Raw genomic sequence first — 20,928 nt, 5'->3', positions numbered from 1 at the left:
CTTTTTCATGAGATAACTTTGTTTCCTGTATTGTTGTTGTTACTATTACAATTTAGTACTATTTATAATTTAGTGAGTGCCTCTTGGATTGTGTATATCTTTGATTTTCTCTTCCGAAAATAATGGCGTCTTATAAGCCTATGCGGGATGGGCACTTTTATGATGGGAGACATAAAAAAATAAAAATCAATCAATTAATCAGACACATAGGTTTGGATTCAGTAATTTTTCCTTTATCATGAATTACAAATAAATGAAAGTTTGATATTTTTTAATGGATTGTGCTGTTTTTAACGGGTTATTGTTTACACAATAAACCTTTTAATTGTTTGAATGTCAGTAGATGATCTATAGGCTTAGCTATCATTAATTTAAAAACACAGTGTTTGTAAGATAACTACAGTAGCCCAGTTAAAAAGTAGTTAACTGTAGAAACATCATAGCGGTCAATTTGACCGTTTTCACTTTCAGGAAATCGATAAACCTGTCACCATGAAGTCCATAGGGCTCCCCCTTTGTGACTTTTCCTAAACATACGTCTTGAACATTCTCAACAAATGGGGAGAATTACAGATTGTGGGGCAGGACAGAATTCAAACAGAAAGATCCACAGCAAACCAAATTCTAACAAGAAACAAGCGCAGAGGAACTAAGTCCAGTTCTGTTGGTACAGTTTGCTCTACATTAAATTGTTATAGTCTAACAGAAGTGGGCATTCAGACAGGACAGATGAATGACAGCAATAAATCAATCTCATTCCGAATGACAGTTGGGTTGGGATGTATATTTTCTTTACTGTAGTGGCAGGAGGTCATTTGCCAGACGTCTATGATGGCCACATTAATCCCTTGGAAGGTGGCCCTCATTATTCTGTCCAACTGTAAGGCAAGCCAGTCACTGCCAAATACATTCTGCCAAAAGAGGAGAGAGGTATTAATCAAGTGCTACTCACAACTTCACTGAATACAGCACACATTTTAAGCGCAGCATAAATTAACAGAAAATTACCCTACAGGTGAGGTACAACAGAGTTAACATAGGTAGAGAAAAAATAATGGAAATGCAAATTTAGTGAAAAATGTACCTTACCAAGGAACCTTCAAAAGGACTAACTCTGTCGTAGGGCACAGGGCATTCTTATGTCTTTGTTCCGCTGGTAAGGTACAATTTTCATTCTGAGAATCCATATTGAGGAGAGCACATTACTTTTCTCCTATTTTGGTGGGGTGGTTGAAGCATGGTAGAGTTACTTTCTGTTTGGCAAACACATTTGGACAGAATGACACAGAATAGTGTGCCAGCATGTGGAATTTTGAAACTTAAAGGCGTACTACGCAGGATTTTTTATTTGAAAATATTATTAAATAACTATACTAAGGCATATCCATGATGAACTGGCAATCTCAATCTTTCCATGCTTTAGCCAAATTCTTGCACTTTTTAACCTTTATTTGTTATTCTAAAATGTGTTTGGGGTGTTTCTGGGCATGGCGCTGTTTTCTCTGTGGGGACGGGTGAGTATGGCTACAGAGCCTGTGGTTTGGGATCAGATTCCAACAAAGTGTTTTTATTGCTAGCCAGCTGCTGCAATGGCAAATGCTAAGAAGCCCAGATACAACAAAGAAAAAAGACAAGCGACAGGACTAATAAATAAAAAAATTAGACACAGCCCTGGAATCACTTTTCTTCGGTGGCGTCAAGCTGAAGTTCGCCACGGGGATGAAAAGCGACACAGAGCTGGCCTGTTTACTAACACCGTATCAATACTAGGCTTGATATAGTGTTATACTATCTAGTCTGTAGGTAATCAGAGCACTAATTTAGTCAGGAAAATGGCAAGCATTGTTGGGCTGAATTGCCTGTTCTCGTTATTATGTTATGTTTTCTGTTGGACCTGTAAGTAACGTTACTTTTAGCTAGTTACCTTACATTGCTAGGTGCTCGAGGTTGGGTAGCTTTTGTACCAAATTCTGTTCTTCCACCAAGATATCTTCCCCGCTATGGGAACTGCCATTACTGTTTATCGTTGCAACTTAGCTAGCTCGGTAATTCATCTGCATTTATTTCACTCAGGGGAAATGATTTTGATGCAGCGTGCATACGATCTAGCTAACATTACGTGTAGCCAACATCATTAACAAAGCCAACAAAGTTGCTAACAACTTTGAAAAGGCTACAGATAACTTCATTAAAAAGTCATTCACTTTACAAGTATATTAGCTAGCTATGATGGACCTATGTCCTGCTAATGTTACTTATTCCACACGAGATTCCGTGTTTACTAAATGTCCAGGGTGGTATTTCAGGAAGCAGGATTACTGAGTTAGCTGGATAACTATGTGGAGTAAATCCCAGAACAGCTCTTTTTCAGTCCATATTCCCGATTTTGGAGAGTTTCGAGTTTTATTCAGTGCAGTTTATCCAGCTATCTCAGTCATCCTGCTTCATGAAACAGGGCTTAGAATAGCTAAACGAGGAAAGACACAAACTGCCTGCACCGAACACTACGGACTAGCTACCGTACAATATTCACACGCACTAAGGGTGCTCTCAGTCTAAAGATTTTTTATAGCACTACCTAATTATTGTTACTATATGGAATCACTGATGTTGCTAAAAATGTTAGTTTCAATATTTCTGACCACCTCTTCCCTTGACATTTTGCTGGCAGCACTCGTGTGTCCTCAACGGAGGTGTGGCTGGGGTTTACAAACACAGAGTCTACAAGACCTGCAACTCCCATGACGCAAACTCAAGTATTTTTCCAGAATGCCATATGAATGCTCAATTAGTTTTGGATCTTTATACTGAGCGGGTCATGACATTTCATAATATCACTACCTGTAGTTACTCACAACTGATTGGCTATAGTAATGATAAAGGCATATAGATAGACCCTAAACAAATCATAGTGAAGATACAGCAGTGGTGGTTGGTGAGCTGAAAATAGACAGGGTGGAAAATTTCACTTGAAACAGATCAATGGTCTCAGCCTGTTTTCTATAATTTTCCTTGATTAACAATACAACAATTTATTCACAAAATCTCAATACTGTCAGATATAGGCAGTTCTCCTCATTTAGTCTGTTTAGTTTAGTTTTATACGCCGCTCGGTCGAGAAGATTGCTGTAATGCCTTTCTTTGATCAATGATTGAAGCCTTCAAACCTTGAACCTAAGTGAAACCACATCATGTTATATTCGTAGATTATTATCCCATTAGTGTTCAACCACAAGCTGAAGAAAAATGTATGTAACCGATGGTCGGCATGGCTGCTTGTTAAGACTCACAACGCAGCGTCTTATATTTAAATTTCCAATTGATTATTCAGATCATCGGCACACTTGCTAATAAAAATAAATGAATGAAAACGGGTTGAGACCAATTACAAAAAGGGAAGCTTTCCACGCCACCTCTTTCCAAATCACCAACCACCACTGGGCTACAGTAGAGCCAACAAACTCTTATTATTGCTCAATACCGTGGAGCCGGTGTTGGCAGACTTGATGACGACAATCGTGTCAGGCGCGCGCTTCAGCAGTGCAATAACAGCTTGGCGAATCCTTGCCACCCTGCGGGTGTAAAATTCCAGCGGGAAAGTTGTGAAGTGCGCCCAGATGGTGAAGACGATGACCTTGCGCGGACCACCTGCTATACTGTCAATCTCATTGCTGATGTAGTGCAAATTTGCCATTGGGGATGTTCGAGAACGCAATGGTGTGCCATGGGCCCTCCAGTGCAAGAGTATGTTATTTGTCACATCCACTGCCAAGAGAGGGCCTGCCTGTTCAGTAGATTGGAGATTCATATATCTCATGCCTGTGGACAGGGAAAGAGAGGGTATCAGACAACTTTGTGGTAATAACATCACATTTCCCTACATTTGGCAAGTGCTTCCTCTTTCCGTAGGATATTTTTTTACTTTTTCATATAATTTGGATATTTCAGTACATTTCATTCATCTGAGTCTTTCAGTAGGTTCAGCACATTCAGTTCATATTGTTAATTTCAGTGTTTCAGTAGGATTAGCACAATCAGTTCCTTCCTTCATTTTAGTCATTATGGAGGTTCAGCACAATGAGTTCATTTAAGTCTTTTGTAGACTTCACTTTCAGTAGACAAACATAATTGAAGGAAACCAACACAAAAGACGGTCTGACACGCTTGTGGTCCAGCACAGTAGTACACAAGCAATTTTGCGTCATTGATTTAATGATATAAATAGTATTTGCCTACAGTACAAATGGGAAAAATCCACTTGGATAATTTAGCGGTTTGTCATATGTCGGTATTAGTAATGAGAGTCATGCAGTGGCTGAAGAGAGAACCCAACCTGGTCGTGCAAGTTCATAAAATTAAAATACCTGGGCATGTTGTCATGTAATTGACTAATGTAGGGTTACAGCTTGCTAACTTCAGCTCAGTTTAGCCTAGAATGAATGAAAATAGTGCTCCTTCATGCTCTTTGCTAACTGAAGTATAGCTAGCTAGCCAACACTGGCATACTGCTAAACTAGTAGCAACCTAGCTATTCTTTGAATGTTTACAACAGTATACGAGCTAGCAAACATCTGTGCTGTTAACTTGAAAACTAAAAATACTGAACAATAGCTAGCCAGTGACATTAAGTATAATTAAAAATTAGTTCAGCTACAGTAAACCAGCTTGCTGCTAGCAGTTTCAGTGCCCCTCACAACGTTGAGGTTAGCTACCTAGCTGGCAAACAGTGCAGCTGTGGGACCTGGGGTTCCCCAGGAACAGCTGTCAACAGGAGGAAACTCCTTCAAAATCTAAGTCAGATCGGGGAGTCACAAACATGCATTCATTCAATTCATTAGAAACCACCGATACATTTCTTCCATCAATTTCTCATTATATTATATATCTGGTCGGGACCACAAACTGAACATGTATAAATACATTTGTTAACTAAGCAGCAGTGTTAACCAACACACATTATTATCCTACAAAGAATAAGAGAGGAGGATATCTTACTTGGCACAGAGTTTCCCAGAAAATGGTACCACTGTCTCATGGTGGAGTCTCCCATCATGAAAAGCTCTCTGTCCTTCAGACACTGTGTTATTTTGGGAGCATCAAAATGGCCTGCATTACAGACGAGGGAGGTCCACACATCCCTCATGTAGAACCCAGCTGGAACTGGTATTTGAAGCCCAGGTCTGCATTTCTCTGTTGCACCTGAAACAGATACATGGAAGAGTACACCTCAAAGTCTATGTTTGCACAGCAATAGTTCAATTCAATTGAAATGGCTATTTTCAAATATAAATTGAATTAGGCAATGCAACTATGCACCACATCTGCAGGACTAAAACCTAGGGGCTCGCTCACATGCAAGATAAACTTGCAAACAAAGAAATATCAAAAGATGAATCTATGAGAAAGCATACAGACCAACAGTTGTATTGGAGGGAAGGATTATAATTCTGCTGTCGTTCCCTTTGATCCACTGATTAGTATATTTCCTGTGGAAGGGAAGGGAAGTCTACATATAATTTATATCTGGAAATGGCATAGAACGTATAAGAGTGAAAATTCACAATTGTACAGAGAAACATTTACAGTATTTACAAGTATTCACCAAAATTCTACCTTCTCGTTTTAACTATTTAATATTGTACCCCCACCCTCAAACCCCCAATTTTTCTCACGTGGCCAGGAATTTTGCTTCTTCAGGTCGGAGGATGTTCCTGTAGCCTCCCATCTGATGGTAGACCAGGGCATCACAAGACAGAGATTTGGGCTTCTTGCACAGCCACACCTCCCCTGTTCCTGGGTCCGGATACTCACAGCAGCAGTTGCCCGTCTGCATGCGTTCCAGACCAGCCCCATCCCACTTTGGATTGCACTCCCTCGTTTCTCTAAAGTTTTTCCCATTGAGATCGATCCCCATGAATACGCCTCTGAAATAGACGCGGTCTGAGTGATATTTCCGGCTGTGTTTCAGGACCTGCACAGCCTCGCTGGAGTGGAACAGACGTACAGCTACCCAAGCCTCCCCAGGCCATGGCAGTAGGAAGCGTACTGAGTAGGACCCGTTCTGGTGGTCTGTCACCTCCCCAAATACGCTAGCCTGGACCACACGCACACACACAAAAAAAAAAAACATCAGAAAATTCAAGATATATGTAAATATAGAGAAATATCTTTAAAAGAAATTCTTTAGAAGACAACGCAACAAAAATGCAGAACATTCAGTGAAAGTGCTTGCCTTGTGTATATGAAATGTTTTCATAGTAAATTATGCAACAGGGCCATTATAACAACCGGGTACAATGCACCTCATTATTAAACCGATATCGCATCAAACAAAAGGACGTTAGTTTGTTCGATTTCAACGCTAAGTTAACGGAATGTTTTGGTTCGCTTCTTCTCGATTTTGCCGCGAAACGAAATTGACGAAGAAGAAAAAACCGGAAACCGTACTACTATGTGGACTTGCGCTAAAAAAAATAGGTCTTTCTTTCTAACGTTAGACATTTAAAATGAAATAACTAATCGAAAAATTAAGTGCGACACATTCATTAGAAGGACAATATCAGTCATGAGAAGCAGAAGTGTTATAAAGTGCAATTCCCCTTTAATGAAATACAGAATACCTTCAGTTTGGGGGAGTAAAGCTTGGCCTGGAAGAAGTCACCTCCATATGGTTTGGGGTTCTGGTGGAAATTCCTGGCCACCACTGTGACACACAGTTCTTCCCCTACCTGGTAGCTCTTCTGCAGCCCAGGAATGTAAAAATATGAGCTGGATGGATCCGTGCTTGCGGACAGATCTTCAATTTGTTTGTCTGGACCAGGCCAGTGAAGCATGTCTAGGACTTTGTGCCACTCTTGTGGGGCAATACCAATATCAGCCATGGGCTTGGTCGTGAGAGGAGTGAGAAGGGTCGTGAGCAGGTCATCAGAATTCACATGGTTCTGATGTGAGGCAGGAGCCTGGACCAATATGTTGGACTGCCTGTCATTCTTCATCCAAAACTGTATGCCCTATTATCACAATACAAGGATGGGTGAAAATGAAATTGTTATGTGGAAACAAGAAAATACAATGCCATACCAATTTATAGAAATATTCTGTGGACCCATTGAAAATGAATGTTTGTAATGAGGAGAACATGGAAAGCTTTGGTCCAGAAAAGGCCAGGATTCAATAAATAATAGTTAATCAAGGAAAATGAATGAAAACAGACTGAGACCAATAATTGTTTAAAAGTTTTCCACCCTGTGTATGTTCAGCTCCAAAATTTTCAAATGTTATAATTTATGTGAATTCATTTTTGTTTCCTGTTTTAATGTTAAACTGGCTAATTAAATGATTCTTCCTATCAATAGCTATGGGAATTTTGTCTGGATAGTTAGTCGTGGCACATTAGACCGTTGTTGATTCTTGAAATTCACTCATTGAATTTGCAGTCAGTTTTCTTAATTTCCTTCTTTGCTCACGTCTGTCTAGTTTTTGATCATAAATGGAATTGCACTAAAATGCAGTTTTATCAACAAATGAAGTCTGAGTGAATCTAGTACTTACCAGGAAAGACATCATCACCATCAGCACTGAAAACAAAAGCTTCAGCTGATCTGCTGCTCTGTGGACTAAAATTACACACAGTTTAAATGGGATTATCATTCTGTCCACCCCACCCCTCATAATTATGGCTGGGTGTTTGTCACAGAACTCGCAGGTGTCACAACATTATGTTTTATTTTTTATTCAAATGGAAACATGCAATGTGCTTTCTATTTTTGGCTATGAATATAAACAATGTGTATAGTAATAAACTATGAGCTTGTCACCTACTGCAATATTGGCTTGTTTTCATTGTTTACAGGATTGTTTACCTTTCCATTTGCTGTACTATAATGTTGTTCGTCCTACTATCTTGAACTCTGGTACTGTCATAATTAAAGTAGTACAAGGTGGAAATTATTCAAGAGATGTCATTGCCTAATGCTGATGAATGTAGCCCAATCACTGATCAATCGTGCTTTTTATGTCTGTATGTTTTTTAAAATTCTGAAATTCTCGGTAGGAGATGACAAATCCACTGAAAAATGAACATTTGCATCCTTAGAAAAGCGGTGAGTAGTAGCAATTAAAAGCGAACGGCGAAGCCGTTGAAAAACAGCAGTATTGTACAAAAAACAGCCACTGACGTGATGGTCAGTCTATCACAGCACACAGGACAATTTTTGCACGTACTAAGCGCAATGAACTAGGAGTCAGCCAAGAACTAATAAACAAAAGGGCAAAATGCAAAAATGAGGTTAAATCTTGATAAATTAGGCTTATGTATTATATTCTATATTCACACAGTCAATATAACTTTGTAAGTTACATGTTTATCATCATCATCCGTTCACCTTAATCAGCACCATAGCATCATTTGAAACATAATTTAAGAGAAAATTAAACATAGCTCTTTTTTTATTTATGTTAGCCTATTTATTTTTAATGTTATTACTCGTCATTAGCACCATCATCATTTAAAGTCAGAAATACTACAACTAATAACATTTTTTAATGATATTAGGCTATTTGTAGCAATATCAGAATGAGAATGTAGTTGAAATAATATGGTGAAATCAGCATAATAGAATATCAATTTAAGAGCCACATATGCCAGCTTTATTACTAATTATTAATTTATTTGTCACGAGTCATCACCATGAACACATGACACATATGGCAGGTAACATTATTATTAGTAATATTAATTTATAAAAATAACAATATCATCAAAACAATAAAGGCGGTGACTCCAAGTAATTCTAGGTCATGGTTTAATAGTGCGTATTCTGATATATCGGTTCTGTGCAGGCAACTGCCAAATCAACCCTTTTCTGCATAGACGAGTCGGTCACAGCGGCATTCTCGTTCATGCGCGGGTGTGCTCGCAGTTACGCGCACTGCGACGTAAAACCATGCGGACCAAATTGGAATGAAATAAATCTTATATCTTCTTCTGTGGAACTCAGAAAAAAAATCGGTGCCTGGAGAGTAATTAGTTCAGTGTGAAGAAATTTTAGAGCTAAAAAGTTCCGTCCAAAATCATTTAATTTGGCCAGGGTGAATTCGTAGATTTCAATGGACTTCAATGGGTAAATTTGCTTTTTGGCACCAGAGGCACCAGAAAAAGCGTTACTATACTGCAATACCTCGAGTAACCACTGGAGTTTATTCGCTTCACGGAGGGATTTGCCATTCGAGAAGGGGTTAAGACATCACGATAGTAAGACAAGTAAGACATTCATAGTAGGAGGCTTTTGTAACTGGCGTAAAGCAACCACAAAGTTTAGCCAGCACGAGGCCCTGCATTCAGAATCGGTGAGAATGCTTGCTTCGCAAGCATTAATGCATTAATGCTCTACAAGCCTTATTTCATGTCGCACGGGTAGTGTCATTGAAATAAATAAAAGTGGCGGTTTTAATTTCAAGCCTTATTTCATGTCGCACGTAGCGTCATTGAAATAATTAAATACATACGTACATTTCGTGCCACATTTAATTATTTCTGCTCACATTTCATTATGTATTTATTTATTTCATGATGTATTTACTTATTTATGCTCACATTTCATGATGCATTTATTTATTTCATGATGTATTTATTTATTTAATTTTGTCCTAAATATTCCTCCATAATGAATTGGCAATGCTGTGAGCTGAGTGACTTTAAAAATGACATCTAGCAGGAAAGGCAATTTCACATTAGGCTACTGATATTGCACCAGCTGAGGTGCGCAGGGCAGACTGTTCTTAATGTATTGAAAATCCTGTGTTAATGGCATGTTTTAGGCTATTGGTGTTGTGAAATAGAGGTGTTTGTGTGCGTAACCGATATATAGGCCTATTAGAACTTTTTGATGTCTCAAACGATGTAGGTGCGTGCGTGTGTGTCATTTGATTGACCGTCTAGCCGTTTATATTACCGCGTGTCAGAACGCTAGTTCTGATGTGTAGCTTTCCCCTTTACCTCTCTACTTTCCCAATACAACTTTACCTCTCTCCTTTCCCAATACAACTCACTCGACTGTAAATTCCAACACATTTGAATTAATTTGCCGCCACCGCAACCAGAGCTCGAGAGGCGCTCACTCTCAGTTGCTCGCTTGCGACCACAACCAGAGCTCGAGAAGGAGAGACGCTCACTCTTCAAACTGTCACTTTCTCTTCGTATTCAAAAGGAGTTGTAACGTTACTGGTTTTCAGGTAAACTGGCACTTGAAGTAAATTGACAAAAAATAGCTATTTTGTTAATTCTGTGACATTTAATAAAGTAGCTAATAAGGCATGACAGGGTGTGCCATTAATATACATTAGCACAGGTGAAGAGCCCAGATGCCGGCTCATTACTACTTAGCCAACTTTAGCTAGCTAGCTAGCATAAGGGGATCCATTACCAACCGATTTGAGGCGACAACGTCACGAAATTTTAATAAAAATGTAATTATAATTAAACTATCCCACGTAATGCTATAACAATGTAGTTTGTTTAACAGCTTAAAATGTCCTTGAAACTATTCCGTTCTTTAAATCTAACGACGTTTTGTCAGTTAAAAACTGTTGCTAATTTTGACGATAGCGCTGCAATCCCCCTCTCGATGTTCATATATTTCTGTTTCTCTGTTCCTTGTTCTCTCTTTTCTGTGCTGGAGTTATTTTAAGAGCTTGATGGCTTCAACATATCCAGCCTGATATTAAACTTGTCATTAACTTGAATCGTGTCTCTTCATTATACCCACAGACAAAATCAGGTAGCTTCTATAGCCCATTTTTGGTGGTCAAGAATATTGTTTTTCATTTTTGTCTCCTCCTTATATTCCCATCAAATTTGATGTTTATTACATGTTCATTTGGTAAGTGAAATTTCAGATCGGTCATGGATAGTAAAATATTTGCTGTCTGAAATATCCGACCTAAATAAATAAAATGTCGTAGTTAACAGAGGCTAGTCTGTAGAGCGGCCGGGCGGTGCTTTGATTCATCGTCCAAACATTGTCTGGAGCAGAGGGCATTTTCGACCAAATCAATGCCGACCTCTCGGCGACGTCTCGTCAATTAGCAAACGCTCTCCATACTACATCTTGTCGACGTAACTTCTATACATCGGGCCGACATCGGGAAGACGTATATGTGCTATCTGGGTATGTGTGCGTGCTTCATAAGTAGTAACTAGTGCCCGTTATAGCGTGCACTGGGGCCCGTCGTTACGCCACTGTGTGTGTGAGCGAGCGAGCGCGAGTGAGTGAGAGACTGAGAGAATGGAGGGAGATTGAAATAGAGTTTATTTGTTTCCCTGTCAAATACTGTAGCCTGGATTATAGAGACAGCGCCTCAGCACCCCCACTCAAAATACCTTCCCGCGCGCCTGGTAGAGTGGCACCGGCATCAAAACTGTTTCTTTCAATATTTGAGAAGCTGTCTTCATTGCAATACTTGCTCACATTGAGAAACGCTGCCTGTAGCTCTGAATACATGGAATGTTGGAATGTCGGTCATAATGGGAGGACCAAAGCAAGTTGATCAGCAGCTTACCTACGCTCTTCAATAAAAGCAGAAATAAACAGGGAGATGTATCCGGAAATAACTGAATAAATAAAGGTGAAGATATATGACAAATGCAGAAAAACATACGAATATAAATGAATAGCCTAAATATATATTCAACAAAAAAAAAATGTTTGCAAATAGAAATATATACGGAAATAAATTAGTAAATCAATTCCACATACATTTATATTTTTATATTGTATTAATTACATACATGTAGGCTATTTATATATTTTTAGATTGTTATTTTTAATTTATATTTCTACATTTATTTATTCTTTAATTAATTTGTTTTATCATTGTGACACTCTCGGTGTTCCATAGCCTAGTGTCACCATGTTGTGTTTTTCCATATAACAATATGTATGTTAACATACATGCATACATACATAGATACACGCACACATTATTTTAAACATTGCTATTTGTTCTTAATTTTTTATTACTTGACTTATTATTCCTGAGGGAATTGCAGATTTTTTTTTTTTTTTTTTACTTTTTACTAATAGACTATTGATAGGCTGATAAACCTGACCATAATTTTAGCGACCACCTGTCTGCACAAACTTCAAAATAACATAAACGGAATTCAAAGGAAACCATGCGTAATGCGTGTACTTACTTCCCATTGCTTCAAGTCTCAATCGTCTTTGCTTCAAGTCTCAAAACTGATTTCCTTTTTCAGAAGTAAATTAAATAAGATTAAATTTTAAAAAAGGTCTACTCCCAGCAAATCACTTGTCTTATTTTCCTTTGTTACTGGAACGAAACTGCACAACCAATAATATTTTTCAGGTGTCTCGCCAATTAAAGGTTTTAACTGGGTGATATGAACACACTCAGTTGAATTTAGAGTAGCTTGTGGAATGTAGCCAAAGGCAGAAACGCCTTCGCGAGTTACACGTGTTTCGCAAGTGGAAATGAAAAACACAATTCAAACGTGTTTTACGCATCTCAAAATTGCAAATCCTGTTTTACTGAATGAACTAATACTTTTTATTTTTTTGCACAATTATTTAGTCATTTATTTCCTTATTTATTTTCATACATTTTTAGAATTTTCTCAATTAAATAACACCAGTCCCCAAAATTATAACGTGTCTGTATCCAATTTACATAGATAATACTAAGTAAAAATTATCAATATGCAGTATAAATGTGAATATTGCAAGTTATCAATGACTGACAATATTTTTTTTAAATCAATATTTTATTTCTTTGAGTTTGTGCCAAGAATACAATTTTCACTATAAAAAGTCAAATTATCATTAGCATTATTATTAATAATCTGTAAAATTACTTTGGAGAGCCTCTGAAACTAACACTAACAAAAAATTGGTTATTCACAAAAGTTCAAAATAAATGGTTACAGAAGAACCAGACATGCTTATCATTACTCAAGGATGAGAACAGTAAAGTAATCAAAGGGTTCATGCAATCTTAACAAGCTGTATTTGAATTCATTAATTTAAGCCATTACTAGCAATGTTTAAATGGTTTGAGCAATGGCACTTTTATTTATGTGTCTTTGACACTGTGGCCATAGATCCTGAATAGAAGTACAGTATCTTGCAAGGTAGTACACTAGTTTATCCAACAAGCTAGCAATGCCATCGTAACCTCCACTATGAAGCGCGGATGAGAGAGATTGATATTGATTTCTGTCAGGACCATAGACATTTCATAATAAAGTATACCTTAGCTAATGAGACGCTGGGAAACAGCTCGAGACCTAAAGGAAGACCTTAAGGTATACCTTACGACGCGCGTAGCTCTAAGGAGACTCTGGGAAACGCAGCCAAAGATCTAAATAAAAATCTAATTGTTATCGCACATGTTTCCCGTCTTCTGGGTTGCTAGGCCAACATTCCTCACATCACAAGCGATCTCTGCATGCATTGCAGATATGAAAATTCGGGGGAAAAAATTGTGAAAAACCCATTGCAATGAGGAAACCAAGGATGTGTGGCTTGTGTAGGCGGTGCGGTGAGCAGGTAAACCGGATCCAACCCAGAGGCTTGAGGCCAAGCTGAGCTGGCCACTGATCATGTGAAAGCAGATTAGCAGGGCGTGTAGGCCTAGTTGTTTTGCCAATTCATTTGTCATATTGTTTGCTCATCATGCCGATGGGTTGAGACCAATGAACAGTTCAAAGACATTTTTTCTGACCAATCAATTTTCAGATCACCACCGCTGCTGCTTATAATATAGCCTAACAGCCAAACTGATGGGGACACTTAAGGAAATGCATTAATATGTTGCTTTGCTAGTTTATTTCTGCAACCCCAAAATTTTTAATTTACAGGTTGAAAAAAGGGAAATCAAGCCCAATGAAACTTGAAGCAATGGGAAGTAAGTACACAAAGTTTTTATTCATTTTGTGTACGCATGGGTTCTTTTGAATTCTGTTAGTTATTTTGTAGTTTGTATTAACAGATGGTCCCTATAAATCATGGTCAGGTTTATCAGCCCGGCACTTGGCTATTATTAAAAACTGCAATTCACTCTGAGGAATAATAAGAACAAGGTTAAAAAATTAAGAACAAAGAGCAATGTTTAAACAATGTCTGTATGTATGTATATAATTGTTTAAAATGAAAAAACATATTACTGCAATCAGCGAGAAACAGTGGAACATGTAGGCTACTGACAGAAAGTGTAAAGTACACTCGAGAGACAAACATGTGAGAGTGGGGAAATAATTAATGGTTATTGTATTTGGCTCACTTTTGAAAATATTACTTGAGATAAATTAATACTTATACAATACAAATAACCTATATCCCTGGGTTATGATTACACACCACAATGAAATTTCTGGGACGTACTATTCACTAGCAATCTGACCGGGAGTTAAAAGTTATGTTTAACCCCGTGGGTGGGGTAAAAACTAACATGGCGGGGGGTACACCTATGTAACAGTCTTAAATGCTTTAACAGTTAGTACACAGTAAGGTAATGCAACACAGTTCCATGTCATGCGATACAAACGTATAATTGATTGCATTTATGTTTTTCATGGCTTACCAATATCTGCAAAAATATGTCATAAGGCTGTACATTATTCTTCGGTCTAATGTCTTTTCGATCTTTTCGATGACAGATGCCCACAAATAGAGAATCAGTCGCTTCATTGAGATAGCAAATATTCAATCACATTTTTTGCAGGTAGTGGGCTAGAAATGGATGTAACATTGTGTGGCAGGGAGAGAGTACTCTGCAATCTTAATACCTGTAGCTTTCATATAGCTTAATTTACCATCAAGTGCTGAAAGAAATGGTGGACAGTTTGAATGCCATTCTACAACCACCAGCGGTAGGTGTAAATAATATCCAAAAATATACTGTAAGCTAAAAATAATTGAGCTATAGCCTATTTGTAGCCTACCTAATAAAAGCTAGCTAGGTAGCAATTTACTTTAGATTAGCAAATCTGATATTTACCGAAGCGGTGACATGGAGCAGTTCTGTATGTCATGACCACAACATTGGCGGGGGTATACAAAATGTCTCCAGTTTCATTCAATATTTGAGAAACTGAGTTACGCATGAACATACTTGCTTATATTTAGAAAAGCTGTCTGTAGCTCAGAAAGAATGAAAGCCTGCAATGTTGGACTTAGTGGGTGGACCAAAGCAAGTTAGTGCTGGTGGTGCTCATCAAGAAAAGCTGAAATAAATTGGGAAATAAACAAATAAATGTGAAACTATATATGATAATTAAGAAATATATGGATATAAATGAATAAATATATTTGAAAAGAATATAAATTAAGAAAAAATATAATAACTTAATTGCGCATAATTTATAATTTTATATTAATTTGCATATTTATTTATGTAGACTATTTTTAGATTTGCCTATTTTATTTATTTATTTTTAAATTATTTATTCATTTTTATATTTCCACATTTATTTATTTATTCTTTCATTTATTTCTTATTCGTTGTGGCACTCTAGATGTTCCATATTCGGCTGGGTGTTTTTCATGGAAAATATTGGCTGATAGTCTACTTGCCAGCAATGTGAACCCGGAAATGTTGAGTACCCCAAAGTTTTATGTTAGAAATGTACAGCATGGGTCCCCAGCATTTAGAAACTGCCGGATGCTAACTTGCATATGTTGGGAAATTAGCATAATTAGCATTAATTAGCATAATCACCTATATGGACAATATTTCAGCAACTGCTTGACCGATTTGAACAATATCGAAGTGGTTTTAGGGGTTATTAAAGGATTTTCAAAATTCAAAATGGCCATTTAAACCAGAAGTGGCCATATTTCAACTCCCGGTGGGCCAATTTTGATGAATTTTTGAGTCGATTTTTGAGGTTATTTATATGCTTAATACATTGGACCTGCATTTCAAGCTGTTAAGTGATGTCTTATTATAATCACTATCAAAAGTTGGCAAAGTGAGTTATGCTAATATTAGCTAGCTAACAAGTTAACATTGGCTAACTAATTAGCTAGCTAATGAGCTAATGCTAGCTAGCTATGCTAATCGTGATTAGCTTTTTGCCAGAAGAGGGGATGAAGCCGATTGAAGAAATCGAAGACTTCGTCATCAACGCGCCACGTAAGACCTGGGATATAAGCCGTAACGTGGCGAGGATCCATGATGAAAGCTGACCCAGCTAAGGCGGCTGCTGTCCGAGACTGGCCAACCCCTGCTAACGTCAGTGAGCTGCGAAGCTTCCTGGGCCTGGCGTCATACTACCTCTGCTTCATCAGGGACTTCACCACCATCGCCAGCCCACTTCACCGCCTGACCGACAAGGGTCGACCATTCGACTGGAACGACGCCTGTGCTACAGCCTTCACCTGACTCAAAGCGACCCTCACTGAAGCCCTAGTCGTGGCCTACCCCGATGCCCAACAGTCCTTCATTGTGGACAGCGACGCCAGCAACGTGGGGATCGGGGCTGTCCTCTACCAGCGGGGAGGAGATGGGGAGCGTGCCGTGGCCTACTTCAGTCACGCTCTGAGTCGGACGGAAAAGAACTACTGCATCACCCACTGCAAGCTGCTGGCAGTGCTCCTGGCATTACGGCACTTCCGACCGTATTTGCATGGCAGCCACTTCCTCATCCGCACCGACCACGCCTCACTTACCTCGCTCCTGAACTTTAAGCATCCTGAGTGCTCGATGGCTGAAGGCCTTTCAAGGGTATGACTTTGAAATCCAGTATCAGGTGGGGCGACACCATGGCAACGCAGACGCTCTCTCCCGGCGCCCCTGTGCGGCATTGGAGTGCCGCTACTGCCAGCGGCAAGAAGAACGGGGCCAGATGACACTAACGGTGGCGGCCGTCCAGACCGCCAGCAACTAGGAGGAGTGGCTCCCGTTGACCACACAGCAACTGAGGCAGCAGCAGGAGACAGACATGACCTTGGCGCTGGTGAGAGGCTGGCTGGAGACGGGGCGGCACCCCAAGTGGACAGGAGTGGACAGAGGTGTCAGCGCTGGGGCCCGAGATAAAGGCCTACCACTCTCAATGGGGCAAATTCAAGCTCCATGATGGGTTTGCGTACCAGAGGTGGCAGGCTCCCGGACGGGGGAACGACCTTGCTGCAGCTATTGGTGCCCCGTATGCTCCGTCCCCAGGTTCTCCAGATCGTCCATGGCTCGGTGGGGGTGGGGCACTACAGGAACGCCAAGACCCTCCACCACCTCAGGGGGTGGTTCTACTGGCCTGGCTGTCAATGAGATGTGGAGCTACACGTGCACTGCTGCGACTCCTGCACCACCCAGAAGGGACCAACCCAGCACTCCCACGCACTACTGCAGCAGTACTTGGTGGGGGCCCCGATGGAGCTATTAGGGGTGGACATCCTTTGGCCCTTCCCCGTCACCAACTCCGGCAAATGCTATGTCCTCGTGTCTATGGACTACTTCACAAAGTGGCTCGAGGCATATGCGGTGCTGGATCAGAGCGCCACCACGACAGTGGAGAGGCTGGTGGAGGAGATGTTCGCCCGCTTTGGGGTCCCTGCCGAGCTCCACAGTGATCAGGAGCGGAACTTCGAGTCCCAAGTCTTCGGTGAGGTCTGCCAGCGGCTGGGGGTGAACAAGACGAGACACGACACAGGACGACACCGCTCCATCCTCAAAGCGATGGGCTGGTGGAGCAGTTCAACCGCACCCTGGCTACCCAGCTCGCCATCCTCACCAGCCAACACCAGTGGGACTGGGACTGCCACCTGCCCCTGGTCCTGTGGTCCTACTGGACTGCTGTCCAGGAGTCCAGCCAGTGCACGCCTGCTGCCCTCATATTTGGGCGGGATATCGGGACACTGGTGGACTTGGTGTTCGGGGCCCCGCCCGAGATTGCCGGGGGAAAAGAAATGGACTACTTTCATAGACTGAGGGATCGCCTACAGGTGGTACACGACTACACCCGCCGGGCCCAGGGCAACTCCGGAGTGCGGCAGAAGAGGGCCTACGACATCCGCTGTCGGGACGGGACTTCGCCCCAGGGGACCAGGTCTGGTCAGGTGTACAGCTCGCACCGCAAGAAGGGAGTGTCGCCAAAGCTCTCCAGCCACTGGGCGGGACCGTGCCAGGTCCTGGACAAAGTGTCTGATGTGGTCTACCGGGTGCGGACGAAGGATTGTGGCCAGGCCATAGTGCTGCATCGCGACCGGCTGGGCCCCTACCGGCCATTGGCGGAGACGGCGACCATGGGGGCTGAGGTGCCCACTCCCTTGGCCGAGGGCCTCGGGCATCCCCTGACTCACCCCACGGGACCAGCTCTTCTGAACTCCCAAGACTGCGGCGGCGGTTGCCGCGGCACCTGGAGGACTGTGTCCTGGACTCAAGGGCCGTCGGGGACGACAGGCCTCTCGGGTGGGGGCAATGTAGCATCTGGGGGCTGTACTGGCAGGATTGGCCAGCAGCTCCCAGCATGCACCGTGCACGGGACACTTTATCGGGTTTGTGCAGTACTGTTGCCTTGTAAATGTTGTAAATAGCGTAGTTATTGTCTTATAAATGTGTCTGTGTTGTATGACTTGTGTTTTGCTGTCTTTGGTTGTGTTTGTTGTGTGTCACCGTGGGCGAGACTGAGGAGGAGTTTGAGGGGCTTCTCCCCTGTTCGGCATTGTATAGCGAACTGAACAACTGTCTGATTTCCGTATTGCATGTTCCTCAATAAAGCTCGATTGAGTTTGAACTACTTTACGTGTCAGCTTTCATCATGGATCCTCGCCATGTTACGGCTTATATCTCGGGTCTTACGTGGCGCGTTGATGACAAAGACTTCGATTTCTTCAATCGGCTTCATCCCCTCTTCTGGCAAAAAGCTAATCGCGATTAGCATAGCTAGCTAATGTTAGCTCATTAGCTAGCTAGTTAGTTAGCTAATGTTAACTTGTTAGCTAGCTAATATTAGCATAATTCACTTTGCCAACTTTTGATAGACAGTAATGCTAACTAGGGATCTGGAGAAGAATTCACTAGGTTTTCCTATATCACATTAGCAACAAGCTAGCTTAGCTAACGTTTAGCTAATGTTTGCTCATTAGCTAGCTAGTTAGTTAACTATTGTCAGCTTGTTAGCTAGCTAATGTTAGCATAACTCACTTTGCTAACTTTTGATAGTGATTATAATAAGACATCACTTAACACCTTGAAATTCAGGTCCAATGTATTAAGTATATAAATAACCTCAAAAATCGATTCAAAATTCATCAAAATCGGCCCACCGGGAGTTGAAATATGGCCACTTCTGGTTTAAATGGCCATTTTGAATTTTGAAAATTTTTTGAAAGAAAATTTTTTGAAAGTCAGAAATGGATTCAGCATCCTCAATAACCCCTAAAACCACTTCAATATTGTTCAAATCGGTCTAGCAGTTGCTGAAATATTGTCCATATAGGTGATAAGAGCGTCTGCTAAATGCCTATAATGTAATGTAATGATTATGCTAATTAATGCTAATTATGCTAATTATGCTAATTGCCCAACATATGCAAGTTAGCATCCGGCAGTTTCTAAATGCTGGGGACCCATACTGCACATTTTAAACATAAAACTTTGGGGTACTCAACATTTCCGGGTTCACAATAGGGCTCTATAGGCTGGCAAATAGACTATGAAGTCATGGAGCAGTCATGACAAAGGTTTGATAATCACAGAAAACTGAATAAAGCGGCAGAGTGAAAAAAAACATTAATTTTTTACATTAATTAATAAATATTATGCAGTGGGAAATTATTTTAAATAACATGCACAACTGTAGCAACAGTAGCAATCCAGAAGGTAAGCAAATATTTGGCCTCATTTATCAAGCTTTATATGAACAAATTTCTTTGCAAAAGAAAAAAATTCCCTGAACAAAAAATAAAGGGGAAAATCATGTCAGACGCCATGCCAGCCCTGGTATGGACAGACAAGGAGATGCGGGAATTGTGGTTTTCACCTGCTTTTATTTTAGTAAGAGAGTGAGAGACAGGCAGGCATTTAAACAAGGCATTTAAACAAGAAGTGGAAATGTGCCATTCATGAAAGTTTTTGGGAGTCAAGTTTTTTTTATTATTTTTATTTATTTATTTTATAACAGAAATAGTATCACACGCATGGACAGCATACAGGACAAGACTGACTGCACTACAATGCCCATACAACAAGGGTTAAATTTTGACAAAAAAGGAATGTAGTAATCAACACAGCTCAGTGAATTTAAGTTCTGTGCTCATCACATTTTTGTTTGCCCCTCATGTGGTGCATCATCGAGCTTGTAGTAGTGTTGTACTTGTACACCTCATTGCAGTATTTACAGTGTACCTCTTCAGTTTGGCAATAAAAATGATCCCATTTTTCATCTTGCCTAGGCACTAGAAATTGTTGCCAGTACCCAGATGTACATGCCCAAGCCTATCTCACTAGGCTATGTGAAAATATACAGCTCTCCCTGGTGGACAACACTACACTATCACGTTCAAGAATGTTAAATGGACTGCATTTATATAGCGCTTTTATCCAAAGCGCTTTACAATTGATGCCTCTCATTCGCCAGAGCAGTTAGAGGTTAGAGGCTCAAGGACACTTCGACACGCCCAGGGCGGGGTTTGAACCGGCAACCCTCCGACTGCCAGACAATCGGTCTTACCTCCTGAGCTATGTCGCCCCTCCCTCAAGAGGAAGGGCTTGAAAAGAATTATCCTCCTTTAGCTGAGGCCATATTCTCTTGAGGGAGAATTTTAAAAAATCTTATCTGTTCCAGAGATCTAATGTGGGCAGGGAGTTTTTGATCCAGTTTAACAACATATATTTATGCCACCAAGTAGTTTTTTTGCCAGGTTTTCCTGTTTTAGAGGCAGGCTAATTGTGTCCCCCCTCATCCCAAAA

General features: G+C 40.5%; 1 protein-coding gene and 1 long non-coding RNA gene across 2 annotated transcripts; both read right to left on the bottom strand.

Moving 5' to 3' along the window:
• Positions 1 to 220: 220 nt before the first annotated feature.
• LOC118223021 (NXPE family member 3-like) lies at positions 221 to 6,950 on the bottom strand. The gene is made up of 6 exons (XM_035409071.1): positions 6,621 to 6,950; positions 5,673 to 6,094; positions 5,416 to 5,486; positions 4,996 to 5,199; positions 3,482 to 3,819; positions 221 to 911 (listed from the first exon to the last, which is right to left on the bottom strand). Exons 1-6 carry the CDS (start codon positions 6,879 to 6,881, stop codon positions 717 to 719), a joined length of 1,491 nt encoding a protein of 496 aa, XP_035264962.1. The 5' UTR covers positions 6,882 to 6,950; the 3' UTR covers positions 221 to 716.
• A 3-nt stretch (positions 6,951 to 6,953) lies between these two features.
• On the bottom strand, positions 6,954 to 12,217 carry LOC118223030. Its single transcript, XR_004764384.1, has 3 exons — positions 12,197 to 12,217; positions 7,552 to 7,616; positions 6,954 to 7,010 (listed from the first exon to the last, which is right to left on the bottom strand). It is a non-coding gene; the product is annotated as an uncharacterized LOC118223030 (long non-coding RNA).
• Positions 12,218 to 20,928: the final 8,711 nt, after the last annotated feature.

Source organism: Anguilla anguilla, chromosome 1 (assembly GCF_013347855.1).
Source record: "Anguilla anguilla isolate fAngAng1 chromosome 1, fAngAng1.pri, whole genome shotgun sequence".
In the NCBI taxonomy this organism is placed as follows: Eukaryota; Metazoa; Chordata; class Actinopteri; order Anguilliformes; family Anguillidae; genus Anguilla; species Anguilla anguilla.
This window is presented reverse-complemented; position numbering and strand designations above follow the sequence as displayed.

Bases quoted from the DNA above. Each gene is read 5' to 3' on its own strand.
- LOC118223021 (XM_035409071.1), bottom strand. From the start codon at position 6,881: ATGGCTGATATTGGTATTGCCCCACAAGAGTGGCACAAAGTCCTAGAC. The intron at 6,095-6,620 runs GTATTCTGTATT...CGTGTGGTCCAG, and splicing joins TTTACTCCCCCAAACTGAAG to GCTAGCGTATTTGGGGAGGT. The intron at 912-3,481 runs GTATTGAGCAAT...CTCTTTTGGCAG, and splicing joins CTGCCAACACCGGCTCCACG to AATGTATTTGGCAGTGACTG.